Source organism: Candoia aspera, chromosome 1 (assembly GCF_035149785.1).
Source record: "Candoia aspera isolate rCanAsp1 chromosome 1, rCanAsp1.hap2, whole genome shotgun sequence".
In the NCBI taxonomy this organism is placed as follows: Eukaryota; Metazoa; Chordata; class Lepidosauria; order Squamata; family Boidae; genus Candoia; species Candoia aspera.
In genome coordinates this window covers 321,693,218-321,709,449 of record NC_086153.1, presented here as the reverse complement: position 1 = coordinate 321,709,449, position 16,232 = coordinate 321,693,218, and the positions used below count along the sequence as shown (strand labels likewise).

The window sequence follows — 16,232 nt, the reverse complement described above, 5'->3', positions numbered from 1 at the left end:
CAAAACTGAAATACTTGGGCCACATAATGAGAAGACAGGACACCCTGGAGAAGATGCTGATGCTAGGGAGAGTGGAAGGCAAAAGGAAGAGGGGCCGACCAAGGGCAAGATGGATGGATGATATTCTAGAGGTGACGGATTCGTCCCTGGGGGAGCTGGGGGTGTTGACGACCGACAGGAAGCTCTGGCGTGGGCTGGTCCATGAAGTCACGAAGAGTCAGAAGTGACTAAACGAATAAACAACAACAAAGCAGCATGACAAATGCTCTGTAGGTCTGCTGCCAACATCACAGCTGCTCTAGAAGAATGGACTCCTGCAGCATCCAGAATAGGGAACCTTCTAATTGTTCCTGTGACTGAAGAAGCTATGTTCTGAGGTGAAGCCAGAAAGCCCTTCTTAGGCAACCTATTACATAGGAATAAACATTGTGCCTTAAAGGAATGTACCTAGACTACATAGTAAATTAGAATTTGGCAAATGCCCAAGAAATGCATGGATAATTCTAAAGGTATTATTGGAGAAGGAAAAAAGGTGCATAAAATAAAATATTGATTCAAATGAAAAACTGAAAATCTTTAGGAAGAAAGGCAGTATCTGGGAACAACTTAACATTACCTTTGTGAAAAATAACATATGGTATATCCAATTAGAATGCTGCCTAGCCTCCCTGAAGCACCAAGTTATTGCCAAGAGAAAACAGACCTCCCTAGTGGAATCTGACACAGTTCAGAAGAAGCTAAACACTCAAAGGGTCAATTAAAGCAGAGAAAACAACTGATACACACCATGAAGGAGGCACTGGTAGATAAGGCAGGCAGACCTCATAAAACTCTCCTATTAGGAAGGGGAAGCAATTCATAAACGAAAACAGAAGGAAGCTTATGTGATGCCAGGTATATTCTATTACTAATCAAAGTTACACCACATATCACAAAAGATGTTGAAGATTATGAATGCAGGGACACAGATCAGCAAATACTCATAAAAGTGGATTGATTGTTATAGAGATGTTTTCCACTAGAAGAAGAAACTGATTTTGCAGGGAGTCCAATGTAACCCCCACAAAATGAAGTAATTACATAAAATCAAATGAGACATTTTCAGATTCACCGCTGAGAAGTGAATGAAGAATCGGTGTGTTGTATACATTGAGAAGTAGCTAGTCTTCTGAAGGTACCAGAAGTAACCAAATCATCAGAATAGAGAAAAATCTGTAATTCTTGGATACACAGATAAGACAAACTGACTTACAACTACTAGGAAAAAATGAAACATTGATAGTGCAAATCAACAACACAGCAAAATAACTTCAATTTCCTATTATGGTAGTATGAAAACCACTTCATTGGCTTGTTTTTTTTTCCAATAAAATACACATGGTCAAAACAGTATTGTCATTAAAAAATGAACAAATACTGCAAACAAACAAAAACAAAGCTACAAGCTCATCTTCCTTCAAATAGACAAATTAAAGCAACGGAAACAGGCAAGGAGTACAAATTGCAATTGGAGAGGATGATGTTTTCAGCAAAGCCTACATCCATGAGTCTCAAGCAAGATTCCAGGATTAACAAAACGTAAAATATATTTGCATATGGATTTAGCACCAATAGAAACATATTGCTCTCATATTATAAAAAAGATTCTATAATCTATATAGAAATAGACTACAAATTGGAAATTGGAAGCTTTTCAAAAATAAGACAACAGTAATTGGCAACAGTTAGCCATGCCTTCACCACCTCCAGGAAACTGCAATGCACTCTACTTAGGGCTGCCTTTGAAGCCTACCTCAAAGCTACTATTGATAAACAACAGCATCAATAATAAATTACACACTATTACCATGGCACAGTACCAAACAAAAACAAAACAAAACAAAACAATGATTACATATTGATTCAATAAAACTAGCTCAGAACTCAGTAAAGAAATATGTGTACACAAAACAATCAATACATTTAAAACAATAGCCTGGGGTAAGACAGAGTATGTATACATCTATAATTATTTAAAGCAGGTACTAACCTGGACTTGTCAGCTAAATCAGAGTATAGCCAAACCCTATACTAGCCTAATAATAATAATAATAATAATAATAATAATAATAATAATAATGATAATAATAATAATAATAATGTCTTTTAACTCCTTTTAAAGGAAATAATATTTCTACAGGGCTGAAAGGAGGAAGGGAGCTTTTTCCAGAATCATGGGGGCAGATACCTAATGGCCCAGAATCTAAAGACCACAACCCTGGAGCAAGTAAGAAAAGGAAAGGAGAAATAAGGCAGATTGATACATTAGAGATGTATTTGAGGCCTCTAAATTGCACTCTGGCTTGTTTATATGTAGCAGCTTGCTAACTGGATACTCCACTGATCAACAAACAATTCAGTGCTAGTAAAAGAAGGAAGGAGGGAGGAAAGGAAAGGAAAGGAAAGGAAAGAGAAGAGCCCTACTATCTAGTGCATGCATTCGGGGTGATGGTGTTAGAAACCAAAGCTTTTTTGTGAGTACCCTATCCCTACAGAACCCCCAAACCTGCTGTGCTGCCTCCCAGTGGCGGGGGAGGTGTTCCTGGGAGGGATGAGTGAAGAATGTTGACAATGTATGCCAAGAGTATATATTCCCAGCAGGGTCAGTCAAGGCATTAAGGTCATCCCAGCCTAAAGGAAGCAAGCACCTATATTGGGCAGCAACGATATAGGAAGATGCTGAAGGCTAAAGAAGAAGAAAGACAGCCAGTTTCCATGATATGATCTTGAACATATATCCACCATTTTTAAGGAGAACATCAGGAATCACTCTGAAGTCCTGAACCTCATTGATAGAGAGCCAGAGGAATTAGAGAATTAACTTAAAGAAGTTATTAAGGATTAATGTGAAATTCCCACTTCTGATTTTCCTTTTATATCATGAAACCTGAAAGCAAGGGTTCCCTAAAGAAGTATTAATTTTAGACCTTGAATCAATGCTTTAGTTGCCATTAGACAATACTGTACAACTTTATGAAGGAATGTAATACTTTACAGGGTACTAAACAGAGTGACCCCACAGCACAGAACAGTTGGGTTGAATATTTATACCTCAAATATACATATTACACTTAACTACACATGTACACATGGGACGCGGTGGCGCTGCGGGTTAAACCGCTGAGCTGTCGATCGGAAGGTCGGCGGTTCAAAACCGCGCGGCGGGGTGAGCTCCCGTTGCTCGTCCCAGCTCCTGCTCACCTAGCAGTTCGAAAACATGCAAATGTGAGTAGATCAATAGGTACCGCTTCGGCGGGAAGGTAACGGCGTTCCGAGTCGTCATGCTGGCCACATGACCCGGAAGTGTCTATGACAACGCCGGCTCCAAGGCTTAGAAACGGAGATGAGCACCACCCCCTAGAGTCGGATTCGACTGGACTTTACGTCAAGGGAAACCTTTACCTTTTTACACATGTAAAACTATATGCTTTGTTCACAATTCACACATTACTTCTTGCAATGGGTTTCTCTCTACCACTAGATCTGTCCCACTCAGCCCAAAGTGATGCAGCAATTATTGCCTTCAGTTTGCATTTGCTGCTACCACTTTTTTCTCCTCTCAACCAGGGTTATAGAAACAAAACCAAAAAAGGAAAAATGTCTTCCCTCTTCAGCAGTCTGAACAACATGAGGACTACCAAGACATGTTACTAGATTACAACACCCAGGACACAAATTGGTAGCAGAAGTATCTGTTTAAAGTACTATTTAGAATTTATTAAGAACACCCAATGGCAAAGGAAGGTATCAATACATATTAGGTTTAAAGAAAAAGATCAGACTTCAAAAGAAGTATGAACAAAGTAACAATGGGTAGGTCCATCTATGACAGTGATTAGGCAGGGAAAATTAGCTTTGAAAGAAATCAAGTGCTTGTTGAGCATATACAAATAAATAAAACCAAACTATAATGCTACATCTAGTTATTCACGACACTAGGAAGTCAACATTAGTTGGATTCCTTCCTGTCGGGGGAGATAGGCAGTGATAAAATTTATAAATAATTAAACAAACAAACAAACAACCTGGAAGATTTCACTCACAGCGGGGAGGGGTTGAGTGGCTTACACTCCTTTCTTTCCTTTCCCACAGCCAACTGCTGTTCTCAGGAAAAATCAGAAGAAGAAAAGCCTTCAGCAAACCCCTCCCTCTCTCTAGAAACTTACATTGCTACAGGCACCCATAGTACCTGCATTATATCATAAATAAAATGGATAACACATGCTGGTAAACTAATGTGATTATGATGATTATGTGTCAGTCACTTTTGACTCCTAGCAACCACATAGATAGATTTTCTCCATGATGATCTATCCCTAACATGGTCTTTCAGGTCTTCCAATGGTGCACTCATCGCCGCTGTAACTGAGTCCATCCATCTCGCTGGTCATCTTCTTCTCTTTCCTTCCACCTTTCTCAGCATTACAGCCTTTTCCAGAGAGCTGTATCTTAGCATAATGTGTCCAAAGTAGGATAATTTGAGCCTGGTCATTTGTGCCTCAAGTGAGAACTCTGGGTTGATTTGTTTGATGATCCATTGGTTTGCTTGGCTGACCATGGTATTCTCAGGAGTCTTCTCCAACACCAAAGTTCAAAGGTGTCAATATTCTTCCTATCCTGCTTCTTCAAAGTCCAACTTTCACTTCCATAGAGTGTCACAGGGAATACTATGGCTTGCACAATTCTGATCTTTCTAGGTATAGACACATCACAGCATTTGAGTATCTTTTCCAAGGCCTTCACAGCTGCTCTACCAAGTGTTAGTCTGTGCCGTATTTTTTGACTGCTTGTTCCCGACATTAAACAGTGTAAAATTAGTTTTATATATATATTTCTAGTGTATGTGTATGTATGTGTGTGTATATACACACACATACACAGTGGTGCTTTATTTCTGCATAAATATGACCTAAAACGTGATCTGTTCACTGCAGGGACCACGGTCCCATGATCCATTGCAGCCATTATGGTTGCATGATCCATTGCAGGCATTATGGTTCCATCACAAGTAAACTCTTGCCTGTCAACTAACTGGAGGGCAGTTCATATGGCTCTGAACACGTTCACACCAAATCAGCATATACATAAAAGTCACTAAACACAACAGGTGGCTGGTAGAGTCATCCATGCTTGTCTCAGGGAAAATGGTCATGATTTCAGAGATTTCAGCAACATGGTTATCTCCCTTGGCTGATCTGTTCACAACAGAGGCTAAGAGAGGAATGAGATGCATCTTCTCCTAACTTCAAGCCAGCAGAGCAGAGGGAATTAATGGCTTGGTGGCACAGTGACCAGGACTGTTTTATGTTTCCTCATATGCTTCCTCAGTGTAATCCAAAGTAGTACACAAGGTGAAGAGACTGAACTTAAGGCTTGGGTGATTTTAATTGCTCAATTTTCATCCAAGAAGCTGTGGTTCTCTGCTCTAGTTGAGATAAGTGAGGAGTCTCTGTGGTATCTATTGAAATATCCAATAATCCTATCTCAAGGCTCAGATCTACATCAGGAAACAGGCTGGTGAAAACTTGGTACCTGAAAATTGAATGGGAAGATCTCCTGAAGTACAGCCTTCCAGGTCCAACAATGAAAAGCATCTTAGTCTCTAAGCACTCATGGAGAAAATCTATGTGGTCACTAGGAGTCAAAAATGACTTGATGGCACATAGTCAATCTCTAAGTATCCAGACACCACCAAGATCAATTGACTTGCCATGCCTCTGAACAGTAACACAAAAGACAAATATTTGTGACACCAGCAATTCCATAACAACTGGAGTTCCTACAAGCAGGATTGGAGAGGGGGCTAGCAGTTAATACATTATGTAGACTTGGGCTATATCTTTCTAGATAGGCAAAGGGCATCTGTATCTGGCCACCTTCATGTGCATTACTTTCTTGGAGGTGCAAATATGCTCTCTCCCTAGTCATTCACTGTTTTTCTTTGTGGGTCTTGTCATTAGTTTTTGGGGGTCCAAGTACTGTTCCCTTTGAACCTATGAGACAAATCACCATTAACATCCTCACCTGGAAGTTAGGTGCTAAGCACAGATTCTGGCTTCATGCTTAAGGTGAATTCCAAACTCCAACAACAACGAAGAGACTGTGCTTCCCAATTTCTGCCTAGATTCTTCCCACCCTAGAGAATGAACCTGGCATAACGGATATTTTATTATCATTTATCTTGTCTTTCTATAGGTTTGTGGGTTCTTCTTCTACTCCATTCATAGAAATGCATAGAAACTTAGAAACTTAGCTTCTGGTATGTTTTTGTTTACTTCTTCTCATCTGTCACCTGGTAACCATTTCTTTATTATGATTCATCCATTCTTCTCCCTCTGCCCCGACCTGAGTTCCCTACTACTTCCAGTACTTCTCTGGCTGAATTCAGTTGTTCTCAAAAGGCCTACCAATTACAGTGATATTTCATAGTTAGCTCTGAATGAGGTTGTACTCCCTTGTGCACAATTGAAACTCTTGGATTCAGAGTTCCTGCTCAATAAGCAGGTAGCAGCTGTGGCCAAAAGAGCTTCATCTTGTTTGCCAGTTGCTACCTTTCCTGGAGTGGGAGGAGTTACTGCCATTCATGCTTTAGTCATCTCTTGACTGGACTACTGGAACTACATGGGGTTGCCCTTGGAGAGTTTTCAGAGGCTACAGCTGCTCTGGAACCCAGTGGCTCGAGTAGTTATCGGTGCACTCCAAAGTAGTCATGTAACACCTTTACTTTGAGAGGTGTACCAGTTGCCGGTTGGTTTCTGGATGCAATTCACCTTTAAAGCCCTTCAAGGTTCAGGACCTAGATACCTTATAGGACTTTTTCTATTCACCCAATAAGATCTAACAGAGTGGGCTCACTACATGTTCCTTCAATTAATGACTGCCATATTCAAGGGTTATGGAAGCATATTTTTTCAGTTGCCATCCCCTCCATATACTCGAATAGCATCCAGATGTCTGAAAAATCCCCCTCCTCATTTTTAGAAAATCATACCTAGTTATTTCACCAAGCCATGGGAGCTGGTGAAATATTGTTCTTTGAATAAGCAAGGTTGTTATGAACTATAATAAGTATCCATTCAGGTGAATTGGCTTTTACTGTACTGAATGGGATTATGGTTTTATATATGATTACAATGTATGGTTCTTTTTAAAAATTGATTAGGTGCTTATTTGTTTTTAATCAACAGCATACTTTTCACATTCAACCAACTGGAGTGGCCTTTGTCTTGCAAATAAATAAATAAGTAAATAAACACATAAATAAAGTTATTGCCCATATTCTTCCACTGATGCAATGTCACTTCTCCCCCTTTAGCCTTTGTACTTCTTCCCTAGCTATTGTGTGAATTCCTTTTAGTGCCCGGCTGTTTGCTAGTGCTTCAGATTGTTCTTGGCTTAGTGAACATGGGACTGTTTTGCTAATGTCTTTTCTGTCAGCATTTGTGGATACCCTCAACTGTATCAGAGCTCTTTCTAGATGCATTCCAGACTTCTTTTATGACCTCCCAGTAGCCAGCACCATTTTTACTGGTTCTGCATCCTGTAGTCAAGGAGCAGGAGAAATGAGAAGACTACCTCCTCCTCTCCAACCTCCTCCTTTTTTCAAGCTACCCTGCCTTGGACTTTTAGAATTATAGTTTTGTCAGACTGCACATTACGGCTCTTCAGCTCCCATCATACCCACATACTAACACCTCTTGGCCATAACATTAGCTCAATTCACCCTCCCTTCTGGCCTTGGTTGTTGTCACTTTCATACACCAGACAGTACATTCACTATCTTTCCTCTCTCACACAGAGGCAAACATTTGAGGGCCTTTACCATTATGTATAAAAGGAAAAACTATAAAAAGGAAAAACTGTATCAATCATGACTTTAGAAATAAATACAGATGAAATAGTAAACTAAGATGACTTTTAAAAAAAAGCAAACCTGTTCCTTAAGAGTATTACAAAAAAGATCAGCTAGCAACAAGAGATATAATTCCTTCTTAATCATTTGTATCAATAATAGATTTTTCAGTTAAAAAAAACCCAAAATCTGACTTTATTTTATTGTTAGTTATTTGTGAAGCACTTTAAATTTGAAATATTTCAAGCTCAAAACATCACATTTAGAAAACAAAACTAATTTTTTAAAGTTCAACGTGGGTTTTGTTCTGACTTTGCCAAAAGTACTCCAGAGTTGTTCTGAGCCTCGAAATGCCCCAAAACCCCTTCAAATGGGTGGGGGTGTTTTGTTCTGAAACAGTGCTTCTTTGAGTCTGGACAACTTTTGGAAAACTGGTATAGGATTGGATATTTCCAATAAGATCAAACAGCTAGTGTGAATTAGAAATAGAATGTTAGAGGTTAAAGAACATTCAAACTCAGAAGTTGCAGATTTGAAACATTTTGTCATTCTCTATTTTTTAGCCAAGATGAAAGAATTCTGAATACTAACATCATTGTACTGAAAGAGCCAATAAAGTATTCTCAATGCAAAAATATCTTCTAGCACCAGAAAGGGATAAGCACTAAAAGACCTAAACACATTCAATCACTGCTGCTCTGCAAAAGTCAGCATTGTCTCCCAAGTTCTGAGAATTAGTGACAATACCTTAGATGCTTGAGGTGTTGAAATCACATGAACAGTGCTAGGTTTGACGCCATTTGCTTTAGGTCTTTTATAAAGGGCAAATCTGCTTTTCCTACGACCCCGGTCGCCATTAGGGAGGCAGCCATTGTACCTATGAAAAAGATAAATGTGTTCATTATTTCCATGTGCTGAGCATGTAGTGAAAGAGAAATTTAAAAAGTCATTGTAGACATGTATATGTTTTATATTCAGCAGCAATAAAAACTTTTTACCTCTAATTCTTCACAACTCTACACTTCTGAAACTGTAAATAGTTCATCAAATGTTTTCATTGTCTGGGATGCTTAACTATATACACTACTTTTACTAATCTTCTTACTATGCAAAGAACATTGTTTTGTTTAATTAAAGCACCAAATCTAATAAATCAAGCCAGGGGCAGCAACTCTCAACTGTCTCTTATAAATAAAAGGCCCCAAAACTGTTCAACCAGCCAAGTCTGTAACCCATTACCTAAAAGTTAACAAAAATGAAACAGTTCAGATGAATTATTTGATCATAAGTTGCATAATTCAGTTTCTAATATCTCTCAACCCACCCCCCAGCACTCAACTTTCTTAATTTAAAAGGTTTATATAGCTGCTCATCTTAATGAACCATAACCTTGAGCAGCTCACAAAACAATAAAAAATATAAAAAATCCAATCACAATAAAAATTCCTGGCACCTAGGACAACATTGTCTTAGACATCAGCATTCAACTTTGTTTGGCACCAGCCTTATTCTACCCTAACACTGTAGGAAGAACCAGCTATTCAAAGCCTTCTGGAAGATGAGGAGAGGAGGGGTGTGCTGGATCTCAGGAGGAAGGGTATTCTCCTGCAGTGGCAGATATGGAAAAGGCACATTTTCTAGGTCCCACCAGATGATGATCAATGAAAGCTTATTACTGTTGAAGGGTCTCAGATGTGGCTGTCTAGACCAGTGTTTCTCAACCTTGGCAGCTTGGAGAGCCAGTCTGGTCTAGTGGTTAAGGTGCTGGGCTAGAAACCAGGAGACTGAGAGTTCTAGTCCCGCCTCAGGCATGAAAGCTGGCTGGGTGACCTTGGGCACTCTCTCTCAGTCCAACTCACCTCACAGGTTGTTGTTGTGCGGAAAATAGGAGGAGGAAGGAGTATTAGGTATGTTCACTGCCTTGAGTTATTTATAAAAAATAATGAAGGTGAGATAAAAAAAAAAGATGTGTGGACTTCAACTCCTAGAATTCCCCAGCCAGAAAGGGGAATTCTGGGAACCCAGCAAGGCTGGCTGGGGAATTCTGGGAGTTGAAATCCACACATCTTCAAGCGACCAAGGTTGAGAAACACTGGTCTAGACACTATATTCTGGTGCCCTATGCTTTGCTTGATATTCTTAGAAATCTTGGCTCAGGACTTTTTTAGTTTGCATTTTGTGTTCCAAAAGGCAGTCCAGCTAGCATAGACTTGAAGGTCTAACCAGGAACAAAAGAGATTTGAATGCTTTATATATATATTTGTGCCTTCATAAATAACTGAAATAAGGAGAGTTTACTATATTCCTAAACTGATTAGATTTGACGAAATTCCTCTGAGAAATATTAGAACTGTATACTGTATATCCTTGCCAACAAACACAGTTACGTGACTCTTTGAAATAGCCAACCTAAAGCTCTAACAGAAAAATAATCCATTATAAAGTTCTATCATCTGTCTGTATGGTAACAAAGCAGATGCCAGTGTAACTTGGGGGTCCTTCTGGACTCACAACTCCTGCTTGAAGAGTAGGTGGCAGTCGTGGCCAGCAGGGCCTTTGCGCAACTCCATGTTGTGTGCCAGTTATGCCCTTTCCTGGATCAAGAAGCCCTCTGAACAGTCACTCATGCCCTGGTCATCTCCCACATAGACTATTGCAATGCGCTCTACACGGGGCTACCCTTGAAGAGTATCTGGAAGCTTCAGCTGGTCCAGAATGCAGCCGCGCGAACAGTTATTGGTGCCCCAAGATCGGCATATGTGCCACCACTGCTGCGCGAGCTGCGCTGGGTGCCAGTTTGCTTCCAGGTCCAATTCAAGGTGTTGGTTATGACCTTTAAAGCCCTACATGGCATGGGACCAGGTTACCTGAGGGACCGTCTCATCCCCTTAACATCAACCCGTCCCACCTGGTCATGCAGAGAGGGCATGCTACGAACCCCACCAGTAAGGGAATTCCACCTGGTGGGGTCCAGGAGGCGGATCTTCTCTGCAGTGGCACCCGCCCTCTGGAACATTCTGCTGCCAGAGGTGAGGCAGGCCCCTTTCCTCCCCACCTTCCGGAAGAACTTGAAAATCTGGTTCTGCCGCCTCACCTGGGGTGGGAGGGGCACCAGTTCCTCTTGGGGGTGGCTAGTACCATAGATCTCTCCCCAATAAATAAGATCTTCACCTCTTGGATTTTATATCTATTTTATCTTTATTTATTATATTGTAATTCATATACTTTTAATTTTGATTTTATTGTAAACCACCCAGAGTCCCCCTTTTGGGAGAGATGGACGGTAATAGAAATTTGAAAAATAAATAAACAAATAAAACAGTATCTTTCTTTTTGTTTCTAACATCTTATCCTTTGGTAGAAATATAAACAAGTAAATTCCAGGGATCTACTTTCAAGTCAGGACATTTATCCTGACTCTTAGAAGGCATAACCCAGAGTTATTAAGTGCTCTAAGCAGAATGAATAAAAAGCATTTTTATTTAAAGTGGATTTCCTAATTTAATTGGATTTTCAAATCTGTTACAAGTAGTCCTCGCTTAATTATGGTAATCGGGACCGGAATTTCCATCGCTAAGTGACATGGCCATAAAACATGTTGTCATGTGACCGGGCTGCTTAGCGACAGAGATTCTGGCACTTCCCATTGCTGTAATTAAGCGAATCACTGCGGGTCATTAAGAGAGGATGTCACATGGTCACTATTTGCAACCTCCTGCTGGCTTCCCCACTGACTTTGCTTGTAGGAAGCTGGCAAAGAAGGTTGCAAACTGTGATCACATGACCGCAAGATGCTGCAACACTGCAGTTGCAAGCTGCGTGCTGAGCACCCAGGTCATGATCACGTGACTGTGGGGACGCTGCAACTATCGTAAGTATGAGAACTAGTCATAACTACCACTCGTTCAGCACTGCCTTAAGTTCAAATGGTTGCTGAACAATTGGTCGTTAGGCAAGGACCATCTGTAAAATGTTTTATAAAAGTGTAAATATATATATAGCTGAAAGATATTAGTAGGGCTATGTAGCACTTCAGATTTGAAAGGGAAAAGATGCATCAGAGCATGCATGGATGCTCACTCAGCATGTGTAAGGTACCCTTTAAACCAAATGCATCTTTTCCTGGGATCATCCTGCAACGACGAAGGTAAGTCACACAATCCCACAAAGATCTTTTTTAAAATTTTGCTGAAGGTGTTACATGAACACCAATGCAAGTGCTGAAGCACCTTTTTGCCTTTGAATCCAAAGCAATGCATCACTCTATAAATGTAGCTTCTGATTCTATTCTATTCTACAAACTGCAACAGAAATGACAGGTAAGTTAAATAGGCTCAGTAACCAACCTCACTTTAAAAATGGTAAGATAAAGAAAGTTAATGAACAGACAAACAATATTATTTGTAGAACAGAAGAGCTTACAATAGTTATTCTTTGACAAGAGAACAATCTCACCATGGCAAAAATAACCTCTCGGTAGCCACAAAAATTAATTGAACTGGGGCTGGTTAGCTACCTAATGACTTTACAAATATATATCTGCTTTGTGAAGTTCTTGATGCTCTCTGAGCTTGGTTGTTTGCTTGCTGACATTTCATTACCCAACTAGGTAACATCATCAGTGCTTATATCAACATATATCTGCTTCCTGGGAATTATAATCATAATTCCATTTCTTCTTATACAATTAATCTAAAATGCTAATTACTTTATACAGCTTTTCCTGGTAACAGTTTCAGCACTATGCCATGCAAATTTGGAGCACTGGACATAATAAACTGGGCATTTGCTTCAATAGGTTTTTCCCGATGCTTCCAATTTCATGCATGTATAAGATAAACTGGTTACTTTGATTTAATGTTATTACAAATATAAATCCAGTAAATAAATATATCCAGCAAACCTATATCAGACAAAGAGACCTCCAGGCCAGAAGATATTTCTCTAGTTACTGGGGAAAAATATCAAACTTCCACTAGTAGATTTAGAGGTGATAACTTGGCCAGATAAATAGTGCCACATCTGTTACCAATAGAGAAATACAAGTTCCTCACTTTACAGGGGCACATAAAAATTAGAACATGGAATGTGAGGGGAAAAAAAGTGAAAATCTCAAAATGAAAATGAAGCATATCAAAACTGGATTTTTAGGAATAGATTCATTTAGTAGACTTCAATGGGCCACTGAAAGGGCACTAATCCATTTGAACTAATGCAGTTGCAAGATACTTAAAAGACACTGGATACTGCATGCTTGTCTATTTCCTAATAAATTATAGAATCATAAATATTAGATTTAGTGGATATCCAGCAAACATCAATGTTATACAAATATATGCACCAATTACAGCTGCAAAAGAAGAAGACACTGAGGAATTCTATGGTAAGTTCAAAAGGTTCTAGATGGAATATCAAGAAAGAACATAGTACTATTAATAGGGATGGAAATGCAAAATGTGGACAAATTACAGAAAGATTTGGATTGAGTAATAAAGGAGATAAAGTTAATAAAGTTTTGCAAATATTCTTTTTTAAAATTGCCAGCAACTGCTTCAAGCAACACAATGACAATCTCTATGCATTAACAACGTAAGACAGTCAATATTTGATTTCATAATGGGAAATGAAGAAATGCAATCCAGTCACAGGGCATTTGAGGCACAGAGTGCAGAGCAAACTATATACTATTGATTTCAAATATACAGGATAAACTTTAAAAAGATCATGTGTACCAGCAAGATATGACGTAAGACCAGAATTAAAGATCAATGTGAGGAACAGATTCAGCATACTTAGCTTATCTGATAAAGAATCCAAGGAGTTTCAGGGAGAGATAAGAGACACTGAAAACCAGAAGAGAAAAAAATATTCTCAAAATTTCAAAAGAAAATTGGCTTTCAGAATAAGCAGTTGTGATAGCCAAGGGAAGACTAAAGTTGAAAGCTTTAGGTGACTAGAACTGTGCATTGTCAATATATGACTTTCTTATGTCAGTCAAGCAAGAAAGAAAAGCATCTTGATCAAGAATGTCAGCAAATGGAGAATTATCATAAGAAAAAAAAAATATTAATTTTAAGCTGGTCAGAGAAATCTCAAGAAAATTTATAACTAAAGTAAGAATAAAAGAGAAATCACAGGAGAAGCAAAGTAGAGACAAAATTAAATTAAGGGAAGATGACGACAATTATGATGATTAGATTTTAATCCTGCCTTATATATATTTTGACCAACTCAAGGCCAAACTTAATATTCCTGCCTATTTTCCTCACAACATCCCTGTGAGGTGGGTTGGGTTGAGGGAGAGTGACTGGCCTAAAATCATCCAGCCAGCTTTCATGCCTAAGGGAGGCCTAGAACTCCCAGTCTCCTGGTTTCTAGGCCAGCACCTTAACACCAAGGTGAAAAGACTATGTATACTGAAATACTTTAGAAACAAAATTACTGAACAACAGAAACATTTGCAGAAAAAATATATTCAAGGGCTGTTCCCCACAAAAGATACGATGAGCAATAGACCAGCTATTAGACAGGAAAGTTCTGGGACCAGATAAAATGCCCACTGAACTATTTAAAACTGCAGAGGAAGAGACAGTTAAAGTGCTAACAGTTCAGTATTGCCCATCCTGGAGAGCCTCCAGGGAAGTGGGTTAAGATGGTGGTATGTTTGTGAGACAGGCAGTGCTACCCCTTTATTTGAAAGAGGCAAGGGCAACTCCTCAAGAAGCCATCACTTCATTAAGATATACTAGACAATTATTGGCCTGATTTCAACCTCCCCTTATTGGGGAAGACTGTGGAGACACTAGTGGCATCGCACCTACAGAAGGCCCTTGAAGAATCAGATTTTCTGAACCCATTTCAATCTGGTTTCATGTCTAGGTTCACCACAGAGACTGTGTTTATCTATGCTCTCTGGTGGAACTGGGATAGCAATAATGGAATAATCTTAGTCCTGCTTAATCTTTCAGTGGCTTATGGTACCATTGATTATAGTATCCTTCTGAGCCATCTCCAAGGATGATTCTAGTCCAGGGGAGAAGAGGTTGAGCCCTAGACCCCTCAATTGGGGATGCCCCAGGGCTAGATACTCTCTATATTCTTATTCAACATCTACATGAAGCTGCTGGGTGAGATTATCTAGCAGCACTTGTCAGGTTTCATCAGTACGCTAATGATACCCAACTGTACGCCTTGACTCCTGGCAGAATAAGTGATGTTGTCAAAGTGCCATTCATGTGCCTGGACTGTCCAGTTCTGGATGGGGAGGAGCAAACTGAGACTCAATTTTGAGTAGTTGTGAGTTTGAAGGGCAGCTGCATTAGTTGTCAGTTGGCTCTGGGTACAGTTTAATGGGCTGGTTATTACTCCTAAAGCCCTTCTTGGTTCAGGACCTGGATATCTGTGGGACCATCTCCCCATAATAAGGTGGGCTTGCTACATGTCCACTCAATTAGAGACTATCATCTTCATGGGTCACTTAAGCATAACCACCCCTTTCTCTGGAAGAGCACTCTTCCTAATATGTGATTACCCCCTTCCGTCTTCACTTTTAGAAAATTGTCGAAAAGCTGGTTGTTCCATCAAGCTAGGGAAGCTGGATTACTGTAATTGCCTCTTGGTTGGGTGGGCAGGTTTTCTTTCCTTACTGTTGATGTTTTTAATTGCAACTCCCAGCTTCATAGGAATATTTCTAATTGTATGATTTTAAGCCCAATTACATACTGGGGAGATGTATGCTGCTCAGAGCTGGTAGACTGGAGTGGCCTATAAGCCCAGGAAGGGAGGGAGGGAGGGAAAGACTATGTGGTTTTGAGATTAGAAAAGTTCAACAAACACACACACACAGTATTTAGCTAGCTAGCTATCAAATTTATCACCGCCCATCTGCCTAGAAAAGGGACACTGGGTGGTTTACAATAAAACATAGATAAAACCCTATAAAACAATAGAATAATTATAATATGTAATAAAATATAAATGATAGGAACCCGATGGCTAAAAGGACTCTATAACCCGCAAGCTGAATAGGGGCAACCTAGGAAACTAGCTATCCACAAAGGTGACTATTCTCCCTCCCGCCCCAGGCATGATGGCAAAACCAGGTCTTTAATTGTTTTCTAAAGTCCAGGAGAGAGGGGGCCAGCCTCCCTTCCGGGGGAAGGATATTCCAAAGGGTGGGAGCTGTTGCAGAGAAGGCCCACCTCCTGGACTCCGCCAGATGGAATTCTCTTGCAGACAGGGCCCATAGCATGCCCTCTCTGCACGACCGGGTGGGATGGGTTGATGTGATATATTGTATGCAATAACATACAAATGGCTAAACCATTGCACTAACTCCACA

At 39.8% G+C, this 16,232-nt stretch overlaps 1 protein-coding gene across 1 annotated transcript in view; it reads right to left on the bottom strand.

Moving 5' to 3' along the window:
* PELI2 (pellino E3 ubiquitin protein ligase family member 2) overlaps positions 1 to 16,232 on the bottom strand; it is a 58,329-nt gene that overhangs the window by 21,010 nt on the left and 21,087 nt on the right. Inside the window, exon 2 of the mRNA XM_063290490.1 lies at positions 8,639 to 8,768. Within this exon, the coding sequence (XP_063146560.1) occupies positions 8,639 to 8,768 (130 nt within the window). The remainder of the gene's footprint in view (positions 1 to 8,638; positions 8,769 to 16,232) is intronic.